The 17,737-nt window shown below is 45.8% G+C and overlaps 2 protein-coding genes across 11 annotated transcripts in view; one reads left to right on the top strand and one right to left on the bottom strand.

Annotated features, from left to right (window-relative positions):
* KIAA1191 (KIAA1191 ortholog) overlaps positions 1–16,261 on the top strand; it is an 18,304-nt gene extending 2,043 nt beyond the window's left edge. For 2 of the 6 annotated variants that reach the window (XM_025387444.1, XM_025387445.1), the window contains exons 2-9: positions 583–690; positions 943–1,029; positions 4,478–4,656; positions 7,465–7,591; positions 11,584–11,708; positions 13,962–14,068; positions 14,261–14,403; positions 14,516–16,261. In XM_025387444.1, the coding sequence (XP_025243229.1) occupies positions 1,002–1,029; positions 4,478–4,656; positions 7,465–7,591; positions 11,584–11,708; positions 13,962–14,068; positions 14,261–14,403; positions 14,516–14,724 (918 nt within the window). In that variant the 5' untranslated portion in view covers positions 583–690; positions 943–1,001 and the 3' untranslated portion in view covers positions 14,725–16,261. The remainder of the gene's footprint in view (positions 1–582; positions 691–942; positions 1,030–4,477; positions 4,657–7,464; positions 7,592–11,583; positions 11,709–13,961; positions 14,069–14,260; positions 14,404–14,515) is intronic. The other 4 variants (XM_025387446.1, XM_025387447.1, XM_025387448.1 and 1 more) reach the window with 4 other exon arrangements.
* The window catches only part of SIMC1 (SUMO interacting motifs containing 1), a 91,883-nt gene continuing 89,435 nt past the window's right edge, over positions 15,290–17,737 (bottom strand). For 4 of the 5 annotated variants that reach the window (XM_025387441.1, XM_025387439.1, XM_025387440.1 and 1 more), the window contains one exon: positions 16,330–17,141. In XM_025387441.1, coding sequence (XP_025243226.1) covers positions 16,879–17,141 — 263 coding nt within the window. In that variant the 3' untranslated portion in view covers positions 16,330–16,878. Of the gene's footprint in view, positions 17,142–17,737 lie in introns of all 5 variants that reach the window. The other variant, XR_003119800.1, reaches the window with a different exon arrangement.

The following is a 17,737-nucleotide window of genomic DNA, read 5'->3' as shown; positions in this document are numbered from 1 at the left end:
AAAAAAAAAAAAAAAAAAAAAAAAAAAAGGCCGGGCGCGGTGGCTCAAGCCTGTAATCCCAGCACTTTGGGAGGCCAAGACGGGTGGATCACGAGGTGAGGAGATCGAGACCATCCTGGCTAACACACTGAAACCCCGTCTCTACTAAAAAATACAAAAAACTAGCCGGGCGAGGTGGCGGGCGCCTGTAGTCCCAGCTACTCGGGAGGCTGAGGCAGGAGAATGGCGTAAACCCGGGAGGCGGAGCTTGCAGTGAGCCGAGATCGCGCCACTGCACTCCAGCCTGGGCGACAGAGCGAGACTCCATCTCAAAAAAAAAAAAAAAAAAAAAAAAAAAAATTGGGCTAAATAATATCTGCTTTGCCATCTTGCTGCAAGGATTAAAAGACAAGATAAACGCTATAAATAGTTCGTAGTGTTAGCAGTAAAGAGCGAATTTCCCTACTGTAGTATCTGGCCACTTGCTGTGAGTTAAGATAATGAAATGAGTGTAATAGCCCTTGCAGGGTTGTTGTGGGGAATAAACAAGTGTTTGCCAGACTCTGATGGGCTGTTCCAATGCTGGCTGTTTGTTGTTATTAGAACCTCTGGATGGACTCTTCCTGGGAAGCTTTGCTAATTTGCAGCAGCTGGACCGTGTTCCTCATTAACATCTGTCTGTCAGCTTAGTCGTCACATCATTTCACTGTGGTAAGGTGACTTCACCATGTATGGCGTCTTAGCTCTGTCATCTCACAGGTGTTAAGATCAGCCACAGGTGTGGTGAGACCTTTGACTTTATCCTTCTTTTTTCATTGGCATGTTTGTCACCCACTGGCTCTTGTGTGTGTGTGTTTCAACCTTGTAAACAAGCCATAAAATTCTGTGTGCCTGTCAGAAGAACAGCATTGGTGCTGCTCTTTAGTGTTCACCATAAGAAAATGCCCTTTGTTATTTTATTAGGTGGCAGGGACTCAGCTCGGAATTCTATATAGAAAAAGCACCTGGATCCCAGTCTTTCAATGGCTTCAAGACAACCAGAAGTGCCTGGTAAACTTAATTCTTTTTGGTAAAATCATGTTTTGCCCTTATTAATGTTTTAAGCTAGATAGAAACCATTTTATCTGAACTATATGTTAATGGTTAATCTCTGCCACCAGGCGAGTATTTAGACTTAATAGATTGGCTTATTTTATTTTATTTTTTTGAGATGGAGTCTTGCTCTGTTGCCCAGGCTGGAGTGCAGTGGCACAGTCTCAGCTTACTGCAAACCTCCACCTCCTGGCTTCAAGCCATTCTCCTGCCTCAGCCTCCCCAATAACTGGGATTACAGGCACACACCACCACGCCCAGCTAATTTTTGTATTTTTAGTAAAGATGGGGTTTCACCATATTGGCCAGGCTGGTCTTGATCTCCTGACCTTGTGATCCGCCTGCCTCGGCCTCCGAAAGTGTTGGGATTACAGGTGTGAGCCACTGCACCCAGCCAGTTTTATTTTACTTTCGAGATGGAATCTCACTCTGCCCAAGCTGGAATGCAGCGGCATGATCTCAGCTCACTGCAACCTCCGCCTCCCAGGCTCAAGTGATTCTCCTGCCTCAGCCTCAAGTAGCTGGGATTACAGGTGCCTGCCACTGCGCCTGGCTAACTTTTTGTATTTTTAATTGAGACATGGTTTCTCCATGTTGGCCAGGCTGGTCTCAAACTCCTGACCTCAGGTGATCCTTCCGCCTTGGCCTTCCAAAGTGCTGGGATTACAGGTGTGAGCCACCGTGCCCGGCCTTAGATTGGCATCATTTAAATATTTTATTAGTTGCTCAGCCATAGTATGAAACTTTAACTTAAAGAGAATACTCACTTCAGTTAAGGGTATTATGACAAGTTTGTTACTTTCCTAGTTATCAAATAAGAATTCAGAATAAGTTGTGCAGTTCTTGTAGTAGGTACTGAAGTGATTAAACTCACCTTCTTGTAGTATGTACCAAAGTGATTAAACTCACTTTTTTGGGGGTGGTGGGGAGGTGGGATGGAAGTCTTGGTAAAAAGGCACCAGCCTGCTTAAATGGCAGATTGAACCTATTCATGAAAATGCTCACAGCAACCCTTAATGAGTCAATTTCTGGGTTACTGACACCATTGATGACTACTTGAATTGTTTCATGAGAAAGGAAAGTGATTTTTAATTAAATCTGAATCGCTTAATTTCTGATTCTTGGTAAATTATGATGACGAAGAAAGATGATGGTTCCTATCAGGATTGTGAAGATTAAACAAAATACGTAAAAATGGGAGTTAAAAATCAGTGATAAATATGTATTTACTGCCCAGAATGCATTTGGTCTGTCTGTACACGAACATATTTTCTAGTAAATATTAGCTGACTTGATTGGTTTTAGGATGGCTGTTCAGTGGGAATCTTTAAGATGTTTTCAAAATTGCTTCCCAACTAGGTGGATTAACAGAAGTCTCCTGCATTCCCCAATATAGATCCATCTCTAGTTTTAACATCATCAGCTCTGTTTTAGTTTGTCTTTCATTGTTGCTGTGATTACCGTACACTCCATGTAGCCATCGCCAGCCATAGGGTTGTGCCCATTCGGTGAATGCTTTGTAGTGTGTTGCATGCAGAGTGTGTGCACTGGCTCAGGTCTGTGTTCCAGTTCCCGGCGCACTCTTTCAAGCTAGGTGATATTGGGCAAGTTGATTGTGAAAATGGGAAATTGGAAAATGGGAAGAGTATCTGCTTAATGAGGATTAGATAAGATGAGGGATGTAATTGTCTAGCAAGGAGGAAGATTTAGTAATTATTATTCGCTTGTGTGTGTGTTTGAGATGTAATGCACATACCATAAAATTCACCCACCGAAAGTGAACAATGTTGTGATTTTTAGTATATTCACAGGGTTGTGCAAACAAAACTACTATCTAGTTGCAGTACATTTTCTTTCTTTTTGAGATGGAATCTCACTCTGTTGCCTAGGCTGGAGTGCAGTGGCACGATCTTGGCTCTCTGCAACCTCTGCCTCCTGGGTTCAAGCAATTCTCCTGCCTCAGCTTCCCAAGTAGCTGGGACTACAGGCACGTACCACCACGCCTGGCTAATTCTTGTATTTTGAGTAGAGATGGGGTTTCGCCATGTTGGCCAGGCTGGAACGCCTGACCTCAGGTGATCCACCCACATCAGCCTCCCAAAGTGCTGGGATTACAGGCGTGAGCCACCGCACCCGGCCAAATTGCAGTACGTTTTCATAACCTCCAAAGGAAAACTTCATACCATTAGCAGTCACGTCCTCACTGCCCCCCAGCTACTCCCTGGCAACCTCTTATCCTCTTTTTATTTCTATGGTTTTGTTAATTATTACTAATAGCAATAGTAATAATAATGATAGCTGCTTGGTCCCCTTGCCGTTTAAATGAAATCTTTTGTGGTTTTGGACTTACTGCCAGGCAGGTTGATGTCTTAGAGAATGTGATTGTATGATTTTAGCAACAGGAAAATGTCACCTCTCAGGTAGGGTCTGGACATGAGTTCTGATACGCAAGGGTTAGGAAACGAAACACAATGAACTTGGCTCCCTGGTCTGGCACAGCCGAGAGTGCCCGCATCACAATCGGACATGCTGGGCGTCAGTTCCAGTGGACAGGAATGGCGGGATCAGCTGGTGGTGGTTTGCGAGAGTGGTTGTCAATCATTTCTGTGATGGAAAGTGACTCTGCTGTTGGAATAAATCATACAGAACATTTGCAACTACAGGTGATGCCAGACAACATTTCTTGCAGTGCTGTTTTCTTTGGTGAGGAAAGGAAGGTAGAAGATCCACAGACCTTGGCTGAGCCCCAGGCAGCCATTTTCTGAATGAACTTGGGAAGATCAGTTTACCCCTAGGCCTTAGTTTCCTCATCTATGAAATGGGAATGAGAACTTCGTATCCTCAGTCATTTCATATCCTCAGTCTTGCATGAATTGAGAGCTTTAGTATTGCAGTAGGGGGGTGGCTTCTGTGGCATAAAGGACACAGGTTTGAAATCAGATAGGTTTGGGTTTTGATTCCAAACTGTACTTGGAAGTTGTGGTCAAGTACATTTAAATGGAACTTCAGGTTTCCTAATCCATGAAAATTAGCTGGACGTGGTGGCATATGCCTATACTCCCAACTACTCACTGGGCTGAGGCACTTGAGCCAGGAGGTTGAGCCTGCAGTGGGCCGTGATGGTGCCGCTGCACTCCAGCCTGGGCAACATAGACTATGTCTCTAAACAAATAAAAAAAAAGGATTAGGACGGCTGAGTGGGTTAAGTGGACCACCCACAGTGTCAGGCATAGAGGAAGGGCTTGGTGCCACTGCCTTTCCTGAACGGGATTAGCTACTCCAGAACAAGCTATTTTGCTCTGTCCAAGAACAAGAGTATTTCAGAGCTTTCCTTCCTGCGGATCAATTCAAAGCTACTAGTATGTCCAGTTGCTGAACCTGTCTTGACAGGTGTCTCTGTTCTTAGCTCTTGAGGCTAGTGGGCCTCTAGGCAAGATGTCCCTGCCCATTGGGATATACCGCCGGGCACTCAGCTATGATGATACCCTGGAGGACCCTGCGCCCATGACTCCGCCTCCATCGGACATGGGCAGCGTCCCTTGGAAGCCAGTGATTCCAGAGCGCAAGTATCAGCACCTCGCCAAGGTATCTGACCCTGCTGGCCGCTTCTGGCACACGCAACCCGTTTGTCCTTCCTCTGCTCCAGGAGCCTTCAGCGGCTCCCTGTGCCCACGGAGTTGGGCAGCAACCATCCCTGTATGTGTTTTCTGTGCCTCAGTTACAGTTGTCTTTTCTTCTTTAAGATTTTATTTATTTTGTTAAAAAAAAAAATTCAGTAGCTTTAGGGTGACCCGAGGTTTTGTTCACACGGATGGATTGTATAGTGGTGAAGTCTGGGCTTTTTGTGTGCCCGTCACCCGAACAGTGTACAGTGTACCCAATAGATGGTTTTCTAAATCCCCCTCTGTTTTTTTCTTTTTAATTCAAAACTCGAATGGCCTTGTCTGCTCCTGAGACTCTTCCACATTCCCCACAGAGCTAAATCCAAGCTCAGCATGATCCACGTTCCATGTGATCTAAGTCTTGCCTGCATCTCCCCAGCTCCCCTACCCAGTGCTTGAACCACGCAAGTTACCTAAAATTCTCGCACTTACCAGCGTATTTTCTGCCTGTCTGTGTTTGGCTCACACTGCCCTGATTGTTTAGGATGTTTACCATCCTCATCCTGTCCTCACCCCTTCTCCCACTCCATTTGCCCTTTAAGTCTTAGCTCAAAAGTCTCTTCTGTGACAGTTTGCGTGACATCTCCGTCCTCCTGATAAGACCATCACCCCTCCCTCTGAGCTCCCCACGGTACCATGGTCCCCATTGTCATTCCTGCATTGCTTTCCTACCCTCCATTAGCTTCCTGAGGACAGGGGCCGTGTCTAGGTTTGTACTGTTACCTGCAGAATCCAGCCGAGGGCCTGGCATGATTCCCAAAAAATGCTCATTTTGTGACTGGGGAAAAAAATTGGCCCTTTCTTGAACACATGCTGTACTTCTCCTCATGCTGTTCTTCCAGCCTCAGCTGCCTTTGCCCATGGCCGTCCTCTGTAAGAACTGCCTCCTTCCTAAGGCCACTCCGAACACACCTCACAGTCTTTCATGCAGTCTAGTTTCGTACGTTCGTATTATTGGAGCCTCTGTTTCCCGACCTCAGGGACCCTCTTCCCTCTGACTCTCCAGCCACCAAGAATACAGAAAGGCTAGACTGTTGCCTGAATAACGTAAGTCCACCAAGTTCACATAAGGCTGTCTAACCTGTAGTTACAGTTTCTCTGAACTTTGAGCCATATGATAGCTAGCTCAGGGCCTGACAGGCAGTACACAGTAAGGGTCCCCTGAAATAGACCGGGGTGTGAGTCCCAGGTGGTCTGTCCTAGCAAGACCTTGGGCACACAACTGTACCCTGAGCCCCAGTGTCTCCCTCTGAGAGCTGGGAATACCTTATGTCATAGAGGTGCTGTGGGGATTGAGTAAAGGGATGTAAAGGCTTGGCACATTCTGTATTAGCTACACAGCTGGTACTATGAACGCAGGCTCCCTGCTTAACTTTCTCTTTGCGGAGCCATATTTGATTCTTTCTAAGGAGTGTTTTTTCCCCCCACCTCCAGTACACTCTGAGGGCAGAAAGCTCCTTTCTAAGAAAGTACCCCCTACAGCTCTGGGGGATATTCCCTATATCAATTATCTACTGAAATATGAGCCAGTCAGCTGTTGAGGAGAGAGTATGCCACGTAACAGGTAGCAAAAGTGCAAGGAGAAAAGGCCTGCTGCAGCTTGCCGGTGACGTCAGAGCAGTGGGCTTGAGGGTCCAGAGCAGGAGGTGAGCGGGGCTTCTGGTGGCGCTTCCCAGGCCACACACCCTGCTGATGGCTCCACAAGGCAGGGAATGAGTGGGCTTCCAGGTTTCTGCGGGGCCTCAGCTGGAACAGCTGACAACTTGGAACAGCTGTGCCAAAGGAGAGCTCCGCCTGACTCATCACATGCGATCTTTCATTTGCCCTAACTCTCCCCATGTTAGGAATCAACCATCTTCCCAGTAAGGAAACATAGGCTCAAGTTTTACTCAAGGTCACAGCTTAAAGGTATAAATTCCGTTTTGTAGTAAGGATACAACATTTTTCAGTACTTTTTATCTGTCTCCCCCTTTTTTTCAACCATCTTATTTTCTTCTCAGTTCTTCCAGACAGGCACAGAATAAAGAGTAAGTCTTGTTCTCTCCTCCCTGCTAGGCCTGAGTAAGGTATCAGGTGTTTCGATTGCAGAAGGTGGAGGCTCCCAGCTCTTGCATGTTGAAAATGAAGAGCTAAGTAGATTTTTTTGTTTGTTTCAAAAGACCATTACTTGAACCTTGGGAACAGTGGTCCTCAAGGTGTGGTCTTGGGACCAGCAGCAGCAGTATCACCTGGGAATTTATTAGAAACAAATTCTTGAACTCCACCCCGGACCACCCGGGACCTACTGAATCAAACTGAGGTGGAGCCCGGCAGTCTGTTTTAATGCCTGGCCCAGGGTGAGAACCACTTACCTAGTGCTCTCATCAATTAAGATCTAGCACAGTGCTGGGATGTGGCCAGTGCTTCATAATAAGCATTTCTTCTGCATTCTTAGGGCATAGTACTATAGTATACTGGAAGGTCATAGTCTAGGAAGGTAGTAGACCTCAGACTTTCAAATTCTGACTTTCCCACCTTTATACATGTAAACTATTCACATAATGTCTGTTTTTGTTGTCACTTTGGATAATACCTATGTAGCTGGGTGGAGATGACCAACTCTTCCCTTCAACGATTTCCTCACTTACCAGATTAATGTTATTTCAGTAACTTCCTCCCCAAAGGAGTAAGTTTAGGTGTGTGTCTCCCCTGCTCTGCCTAAGTGCTTCTGTACTGTACCTCTCTTGAACAGGTGGAGGAAGGAGAGGCCAATCTACCCTCCTCTGCCATGACCCTGTCATCGGCCATTGACAGTGTGGACAAGGTCCCAGTGGTGAAGGCTAAAGCTACCCATGTCATCATGAATTCTCTGATCACAAGTAAGCACTCTTCACCCTCAGAGTAGAGTGCCATAGGGGCGGGGAAGAGCTGAGGCTTCCTACAAGCGGACTGGAGATGATTCTGCAACATGCCCGCCTTACCTTGTCCCAACAAATGTCAGTTTGTTAGGTTGGCTGAATCATGTCAGTATTGAAGCTCCATTTATTAGGTGGAAGATTTGCCAAATGTTAAGCATCTTAGTCTGATTTAGGTGCATTCCTGCTGCTTTGTTGATACAATCTCATTTTCCCAGATCTGTCACTGTGGCCTTGGGCAGGCTACTTAACTGCGGAGACCGCCCCGCTCTAAAATGGGGAGTGTCACTGGCAGGCTGAGGTGAGGATGAGACGGCCCAGTGCTCAGTGGCTGGCAGCTGCTGCTGTCACTGTTTCAAGTTCTGCTGGAGAAGGCCAAACATCCAGGCATTTCCCACTTGCCCCAGTTTTTTTTTTTTTTTTTTTGTAATTAAACAGCTCAAAGTTGGTCTACCAGGAAGACGACCAGGTCCAAGTGTCTTTAGTCTTAAGAATGTATGATTGGTCATCCTAATGAACCCTGATATGAGAACTTGGATTTTTTCTTAACCTTATAACAAGCTAACTAAACTTCATTCTAGAGGGCTGTACGGGTTGCTGTGGGAAGTTAACAATTAGATACATGGCTCTGCTTGTCAGCAGCTGTGCCCCTACCAGGGTAAGGTACATAGAGGTTCTCCTTGGTTGGTTCATTTTTGAAGGCATAAGCCCTTGTTTATCTTCTCCAGGAGGGCATCCATTTGTCCTGGGCATTTCCTAGTGAATTCACCAAGAACCCAAAGTCCAAACTCTTAACTCTTACTTTGGTTTCTTTTTTTTTTTGAGACAGAGTCTCACTCTCACCTAGGCTGGAGTGCAATGGTGTGGTCTCAGCTCACTACAACCTTCGCCTCCTGGGTTCAAGCAATTCTCCCGCCTCAGCCTCCCGAGTAGCTGGGACTACAGGCGCGTGCCACCATGCCTGGCTAATTTCTGTAGTTTTAGTGGAGATGGGGTTTCACTCTGTTGGGCAGGATGGTCTTGAACTCCTGACCTTGTGATCCACCCGCCTAGGCCTCCCAAAGTGCTGGGATTACAGGTGTGAGCCACCGCACCTGGCCTATATACTTTGATTTTCTCTTATTCACATCTGTTGAATCAACAACACTACTTTTATATTACAAGCTTGAGAATGTGTTCTAGCAGTGTTACAAAACTTATTCATTGTTTTTTTTTAGCAAAAGTAAGCACTCTTCACCATCAGAGTAGAGTGCCATAGGGGTGGGGAAGAGTTGAGACAACTTTTTTTTTTTTGAGACGGAGTCTTGCCCTGTCACCCAGGCTGGAGTGCAGTGGCGTGATCTTGGCTCACTGCAAGCTCTGCTTCCTGGGTTCACGCCATTCTCCTGCCTCAGCCTCCCGAGTAGCTGGGACTACAGGCACCCGCCACCACGCCCGGCTAATTTTTTTGTATTTTTAGTAGAGATGGGGTTTCACTGTGTTAGCTGGGATGATCTCCATCTCCTGACCTCGTGATCCACCCGCCTTGGCCTCCCAAAGTGCTGGGATTACAGGCGTGAGCCACCGCGCCCGGCTAGCACAATGTAACTTCTTTAATGAAAATAATTTACCCACTGGGGGTGGTGGCTCAGGTCGGTAATCCCAGCACTTTGGGAGGCAGAGGTGGGTGGATCACTTGAGGTAAGGAGTTCAAGACCAGCCTGGCCAACATGGTGAAACCCCAACTTTACTAAAAATACAAAAATTGTTGGGTGTGGTAGCGTGTATCTATAATCCTAGCTACTCGGGAGGCTGAGGCAAGATAATTGCTTGAACCTGGGAGGCAGAGGTTGCAGTGAGCTGATATCATGCCGCTGTACTCCAGCCTGGGCAACGAGTGAGACTCTGTCTCAAAAAATATATATATAGTTTACTAACAGTACAGAACATTATGACACTCCAGTATGTGAATGTCACTCATATTTATTTGGCTTACTCATTTCCACATACATGCATATTTTTATATAACTCCAGGTATAGTAAATATACCATTCTGGTTTTTTTCAATTAACACTGCCATGAACTTTTGATGTTGCTATAGTCTTAAGTTTTAAAAAGCTGCATTTAAGGCTGGGCGTGGTGGCTCACACCTGTAATTCCAGCACCTTGGGAGGCAGAAGCGGGCGGATCACGAAGTCAGGAGTATGAGACCAGCCTGGCCAACATGGTGAAACCCCGTCTCTACTAAAAATACAAAAACTAGCCGGGCGTGGTGGTGCACACCTGTAATCCCAGCTACTCGGGAGGGTGAGGCAGGAGAATTGCTTGAACCTGGGAGGTGAGGTTGCAGTGAGCTGAGATAGCGCCATTGCACTCCAGCTCTGGGCAACAGAGCAAGACTCCATTGTGGGGGAGGGTAGCGGGGCAGGAAAGCTGCATTTAATTCTGGTATTAGTTGGGTGCGGTGGCTGGCTCATGGTTGTAATCCCAGCACTTTGGGAGGCCGAGGCAGGAGAAATGCTTGAGACCAGGAGTTTGAGAATCAGCCTGAGCAACATAGTGGGATCCTGTCTCTATTAAACAAAAAATTCCTGGTATTGGTATATTGTCATGCGTTAAATCCCTTGTTTTTAGATTTTCAAGTGACTACCTGGTAAGTCTGAAGAACATCTTTATGCATTTAGGTTTTTTTTTTTTCTTCTATTTCTGATGGAAATACCTCCTTAGAAGAGGAATGACGAAGTCATAAAAGGCATCTGGTATCTAGTCTTCTGGTTCACAGCTGCCACATTCCTGTATGTGAGAGTGTATTATGTGGTTTATGTACAGATTAAGCAGAAAGTCAGCCGTTATTCATTCCACAGCAGAACTAACTTTTTGATTATGAGATAATCAAGTCAGACTGAAGGAATGTTGAGTGGAGTTATGTCTGCTGTTCCAGGCACTGGGATGGGCCATTTCACACAGGAGAAACATGGAATCAGTAGACTTTGGCTAGCTCAAGGCAGGCTATCTGGTTTGGATCTGGATGGTACCTTGGTGCTGTCTAGCCTGAATGTGGCCAGTTTCTCTGGCAAAATTTTTTGTGTAGGTGACGAGGGTGGTGAATCTCTTAGAAAGTTTTATATTTGGAGAATTTTTACTGTGTCGGGCTATCAGCCGCCTTCCTCATGCTGCATTTCTTTTTTTCTTCTTTTTCTCTTGAGACAGAGTCTGTTGCCCAGGCTGGAGTGCAGTGGCACGATCTTGGCACATTGCAACCTCCACCTCCCAAGTTCAAGCGATTCTCATGTCTCAGCTTCCCAAGTAGCTGGGATTGCAGGCACCCGCCCGCCGCCATGCCCGGCTAATTTTTGTATTTTTTTGTTTTTTGAGACGGAGTTTTGCTCTTGTCGCCCAGGCTATAGTGCAATGGCGTGGTCTCGGCTCACCGCAACCTCTGCCTCCTGGGTTTGAGCAATTCTTCTGCCTCAGCCTCCCAAGTAGCTGGGATTACAGGCATGCGCCATCACGCCCAGCTAATTTTGTATTTTTAGTAGAGACAGGGTTTCTCCATGTTGGCCAGGCTGGTCTCGAACTCCTGACCTTAGGTGATCCTCCTGCCTCAACCTCCCAAAGTGCTGGGATTACAGGCGTCAGCTACCGCGTCCAGCCCCATGTTGCATTTCTAAATACAAAGAAAATGTCACCGTGTACAACTAAGAGGAGGGTGGGAGTATTGAGCTCAAGGTTCTTCAGTTGTCCCTTTAGGAATAACCTCTTCAGCTTGGTGTGAGGGAAGGCTTCTTTCTGGCTAGACAGCCTTTGTGTGCGGTTCAGAATTAGTGCTACAGTACCTCTCTGGGGAAAATCTCCTCTTCTTTGGATGGTCAGTGTGGTCTCTTGCTTCTGGGGAGAACAGTAGATATCCATGTTGTCCTCCCTGTTTTGTGATGGGAGAGGGCAATGGGCATGACTGTCATCTCCTCTGTTCCCAGAACAGACCCAGGAAAGCATTCAGCATTTTGAGCGACAGGCAGGGCTGACAGATGCTGGCTACACACCTCACAAGGGCCTCACCACCGAGGAGACCAAGTACCTTCGAGTGGCCGAAGCACTCCACGTAAGCTCTTAGGAACTTTCAAAAAACAAAACCTTCAGTGTTCATGGCTTGAAATGTGGCTGTGGTTTCGAAGTTACCAGCTCAGTTAGTTGAGGACTGTGGAGTTAGTCTCGCTCCCGAGCTCTTAGCCTCGTAGTTTTGCTTATCCACCTATACAGTGGGTGTGTCTGTTTTGCTACTTCTGGTTAGCAGGATCGAGTGAGAGCCTCAGCTTACATATATATACGAGTACTTTATGAACCATAAAGCAAATGTGAAGTATCTTGGGGAGAACTAGGCAGCCTCAACAGAGGTAATAGTTTAACTGGAAAGGAACATCATGCTCTGCATTTAATTTTAACAAGTTAAAATCCAATGTGGAATTGGAATGTTTTTGCTATTTCTTTTCTATAAGTGAAGAATTTTAGTAAGGGTTAATTTAGTGACAGCCAAGTATTTGAATGAATAGTTTCAAATGACTTTCTTTCAGAGGAGACCACTTCATACTGGATAGCATTTTGATTTGTGAAGCCCTTGCATTCATTTCATCCTCACAATCACCTTTTGGGGCAGATGCTCTTCTCCATATTTTGTCAATGAGGAGATTGAGGTTCGAGGCCATCTATTCAGCCAGTCATAGTACCCAAACCCAGGTCTCCTGATGCCTTACTTCCTGTTGGCTGCTTCCTCCTCCTTCCAAAGCAGCCTGGAAATCTAGCTCCTGAAGGGGCAGATTGTGAAGAGACGCAATTACAGTTAAGAAACTTGGACTGGCTTCTGTAGGCAAGGGTGGGTCAGAATCCAGGCTTGTTCCAAGCTTTAAGAGTTCTGAACAGGGTATGATGAGGGCAAGGTGAGGAGAGCACAAGAGGCCGGAAAGGATCATAGTATACATTATATATAAGGAGAAATAACCTGGGTCTGGTGGCCTGTGGGTGGGGATATAAAACACTGTGGCCTGTTTGCAGTCACCCGGGCTGAAGTACAGCGTTGCGCTCTTGGCTCACTGCAACCTCTACCTCCTGGGTTCAAGTGATCCTCCCACCTCAGCCTCCCAAATAGCTAGGATTACAGGCATGCACCACCATGCCTGGCTGATTTTTAGTAGAGACGGGGTTTCACCATGTTGGCCAGGCTGGTCTTGAACTCCTGACCTCATGTGATCCACCTGCCCCGGCCTCCCAAAGTGCTGATATTACATGTGTGAACCACCACACCCGGCCCTGTTTGCATTTTGTAATGAGCATTCCAGATGATTCTTTTGCAGGCTAGGTTTAGAAACTGCTATAGGAAATCAGGTTTGGGCTGGTGGCCAGTTTAAGCTTTCAAACAAGGCCGATGCTTCCAGAGAGGGGTACCATCAGCCTTTGACACTTAACTGAGAACTTTCCAGTATAGGTCAGTGAGAATTCTATTTGAGCAGTTCACCTTACGTAACGGTAGGACTGACTTTGGGTGACTCATTTTCTGTGTCTTTCCCATAGGAGTAGGACATGAGGATGGCTGAAATATTAGCTGTAACTTACATCTTGTAACAGATTGTCAACTTACACGAATGGATCTGTTGAATGTCTGAGAAAATTCAAACGTGATCATTGTTTGGAGCACAGCTTGGGCTAAGCAGTGGCATGGCAGGCCTGGAGGGAGGAGACAGCATGGGAACCTTGCTCTAGAAGGGCTGAGATTAGACCTGTCTCTCCCCGCTAGACTGCGAGTCAGTTAGAGGAATGCTGACGGTGCTGAGGGAACCCAGAGTGGCTGACTATGGGAGAGGAGGAGGAGAGAATGGAGCAGGCTCCTCAGAGGAAGCATTTAGCTGAAGAGACCCACATGCCTGAGTCTTGGCTTGGAGAGACTGAGAATGGCAGGGCTTTGTACGTGGTAGGAGCAGCAGCGAGACAAGAGCCTAAGCCCTGCTTAAAAGGCCAAGAAGGCTGATAGCTTGAGTTCTGGCTCTTCCATTTTACCGACTTGGGGGAATGTGGGGGCAATTACTTCACTTTTCTGAAAGTAAAAGTTGTAGTGTAAAGCTTTAAGTACAGGGATGTTCACAATACAGTGTAGAATGAACACATTTTTTGAGGAGATGGAGTTCCATGTCCTTTGGCAAAAACAAAGGACTACCTGTTAGATCACTCGAAATCATTCCACCTGTCCACCTGTAGATGTCTTGTGCTTAAAGTTAGATTGTGAACCAAATTGTTTATGCCTAGGCTTAGCTGTTTGCATTTGCTTTCATTTTTAAAAAGTCTCTCTTCTTACCCATCTGAGCAGAAACTAAAGCTACAGAGTGGAGAGATAACAAAAGAAGAGAGGCAGCCTGCATCAGCCCAGTCCACCCCAAGCACCAGTCCACATTCTTCACCTAAGCAGAGGCCCAGGTGAGCCCTTCCTGTGACCCTTCCGAGTTCCTGTGTGCTTCAGGAAAGCTAGTGTGGCAGGCGAGGCTGTATTATTTAAGCCTGTGGTTTCGGAGGGAGACGGGATAGTTCAGTTCCTGTTCTTTCGGTGTGAGACATTTCTAGGGGTGAAGGAAGAGGTATTTTAGGAGATGTTTTGTTTTGTTTTTCCAGGGGCTGGTTCACTTCTGGTTCTTCCACAGCCTTACCTGGCCCAAATCCCAGCACCATGGACTCTGGAAGTGGGGATAAGGACAGAAACTTGTCAGACAAGTGGAGCCTCTTTGGACCGAGATCCCTTCAAAAGTATGACTCTGGTAAGGCAGTGCCTTCAAAAAACAGAGCGGCGTGGCAGGCATCTTACCATATTGTATATCGGGAGCTGCCTACTGGTTTTGAAATCATTCGCACTCTGGTTCACTTTTGTAGGAAGTTTTGCCACCCAGGCCTACCGAGGAGCCCAGAAGCCCTCTCCATTGGAACTGATCCGTGCTCAAACCAACCAAATGGCTGAAGAGCCAGCAGCCTTGAAGCCGCCCAAGATGGACATCCCAGTGGTGGAAGGAAAGAAACCACCACCACGGGCCCATAACCTCAAACCCCGTGACTTGAATGTGCTCACACCCACTGGCTTCTAGAGCCCCTTCTTTCCAGGGATTCTGGTAAAGAAGGTTTCTTGCACCCCACTCCCCTTTTACCTTGGCGTTGACATAGGAAAGGTATATTTAAAAACTTAATCAGCTGGGCGTGGTAGCTCATGCCTGTCATCCCAGCACTTTGGGAGGCCAAGGTGGGTGGATCACTTGAGGTCAGGAGTTCAAGACCAGCCTGGCCAACATGGTGAAACCACGTCTCTACTAAAAATACAAAAATTAGCTGGGCGTGGTGGTGGGCGCCTGTAGTCCCAGCTACTTGCGAGGCTGAGGCAGGAGAATTGCCTGAACCCGGGAGGCGGAGGTTGTAGTGAGCTGAGATCACGCCATTACACTCCAGCCTGGACGACAGAACGAGACTCTGTCAAATAAATAAATAAAGTAAAGAACCCGTTAAATTGAGGCTAGAGCTGGAGATGTAATTGGTTTTTGAGAAACATTAGTACAAAGTTGGCCCTTGTTGTGTAGAAGAAGTCATTTTGTACTGCTTTAAAGTTAGACTAAATATTCTCAGCACTGGTGCATGGGGACCTCATTACCTATTTTTTCATCATTTACCCTAGGTAAGAACGTTGATCACTGCTTACTAGGTAAAGAATGTTTGTGCTGTTCCAAAACCCAGACTTCTCGATTCCTTTACCACTATCCACGTGAGCACTGACAAATCATGGCTTAGAGGTGCTCATTGACTCCCTGAGACGACTTTGGCCCTGTTGATGGCTGGTGCTGTGCTCCAGCTTTATCAGTTAGGGGACCCACGATTTGTTTGGGACCTGGGTACAGGTAAAAGCCAGATTCGGCAGGGACCCCTCTTTCTAGGCTGAACCCTGAGTCCCCCTGCTTTTTGGTAGACCTAATGGATCACTGTCCTGCAGCCAGTTCTTCTTGTGGGGCCTCTTAGGCCAGTGCTGGGGGAGGCACGCTCGTCTTTCTATGCCACAGAACAAACACTACTCTAGCAGAGCCTTTCTTGCACTTTAAAGTGAGATTAATTTAGCTCTAATTTGGTTAAAAACTTCCTAAGAGAGAAAATTTCAGTCTACTGATTTGGTATAGGTAAATGGACATTAAATTTTAAAAAAAGTAAAGGAGATGGTAGGTACAGTTAGATTATAGTCTTGAGGTTCATGTGAAGCCAATGGTGTTACCTTATTTTGATTTCCTTGTTCAGGCCGGGGCCTGGAATGCCTGTGTGGGGAGGTGAATGAATTCAAAATTTTCTGTATGAAAGCATTTTTCACCAAAATGAGCCTCATCCCTTTATGCAACACATAACCTTACTGAGGGAGGGAAATAGGGAAGCCACCTTTTTATTTCTCCTCACTGGGTACAAGTTCAGTTGTTGTCTGGAACACTGTCTCAAGTACCTGTTTTTTGTTTTGGATAGCACCTGGTCTGTATAAGAAGCTGGCCTTTCCATAGAGAGGCCCTGGAGTCTAAAATTATGAGAACAATTAATTTATTTGTGTCTTCTATTATGATTTCATGTTTTGACAATAAAAATCCTTACTACTTTCTCAAATGTGGCTATTTTTTTGTCCTTTTAACAATGGTGATTCCACTCTGCCTACCCAGTCACAGTGAACTTGGTATTTTGAAAAACCATTGCCTTTTTATTGTCTCCTTTTAACATCAAATGTTTTGTAACACACTTGATCCTTTTGTTTCTACCCTCTATTTATTACAAAGTCAAATTAATAGGCAATATAATAGGTCTAACATAGAATGCTTGCATTTCATTAGGGAAAAATGAACGTCTCTCCTGAAACAGGTCGTCGGTACCTTGAATGACATAATATTGGTGTATAGAGTGGCTTCAGCAGAGGGATTTTTCCACATCTTGAATGAAAATGTTAAAACGTGGTGCACACAGTATTAACCTGTTTCAAAAAAAGTATAGATAAATAATTTATTAAAAAATATATATACCTTGTATATTTAAGCCATATTTGAGAATAGGCTAGGATAGGATTATTTAAAAAAAGATATTTATACTAGAGTTAGAAATTACAACCTACTGATTAAATAATATAGGTTTGGTCTTGTAAGATTTTAGCCACTTTTCCTACTTTTGGAGCTTTTAAGTAGTTGGAGATAGAGTTCAGGAGGTATTCTTGGCATTCGGTGCTTGGCAGGCCCTCAGGAGCTGCTCCAGCCCTTTTGAGAGGGCTCTGCGTCAGGGTTCAAGTCCGCAGCATAGAAGAGCAGGAGCTTCAACAAGTGCACTTTGTCTTGGAGTTGAGGGACAAGAGGCTCCCCCAGCATCTGGATCAGGCGGCTGCGGAAGGCCTCAATCTGCTTCTCTACGTCCACCACTGTGATGTCATCTCCTTGCTGGGGTTTGGGCTTAATCCTTTTGATTATTAAGTCCTTTCGGTCGATCACGGAACTCCTTAAGTGTTCTGCAAGAGGGAAAAAGTCAGCTGGGTGCTCTGAACTGCTTTTTATTCCTTTTTTAAGAAGTCTAATTTTGGTAGGTAGGTAGAGTCTTGGCAAAGACTTGTTGACTAGCTACAGGGATACAAGTCGAAGGCCTGTGAGTGCCTGCAGTAACTCCACTTCCAGGAGGCCCTTTGTTCTCAGTTCTCTAGGGTCCTTAAGTTTTACATTAAAGTGATATGGTTTGGATCGGTGTCATTTTTTATGATCACATAAAAAGCGGTCAAAAAATGAAAATACTGGGGAAACAATCAGACATCTTCATCTATTCCATGTTCTAGCCAGTAGTATTTAACATGAGTATGATCATGAATAAACAACTAGACAATCCCAAATTGTAATCCCTAATGTTGGAGGTGGGGCCTGGCGGGGGTGATTTCTCATGAATGGTTTGGCACCATCCCCTTGGTGCTGTTCTAGTGATAACGAGTTATTGTGAGGTCTGGTGGTTTAAAGTGTGTATGTAGCACCTCCTCACTCTTCTGCTCTGGCCACGTAAGACATGCCTGCTTCCTGTTCAGCCATGATTGTGTTTCCTAAGGCCTCACTAGAAGCAAAA

Source organism: Theropithecus gelada, chromosome 6, assembly GCF_003255815.1.
Source record: "Theropithecus gelada isolate Dixy chromosome 6, Tgel_1.0, whole genome shotgun sequence".
NCBI classification, from domain to species: domain Eukaryota; kingdom Metazoa; phylum Chordata; class Mammalia; order Primates; family Cercopithecidae; genus Theropithecus; species Theropithecus gelada.
Note: the sequence above shows the minus strand (reverse complement) of the source record. Positions and strands in the feature narration are given on the sequence as shown.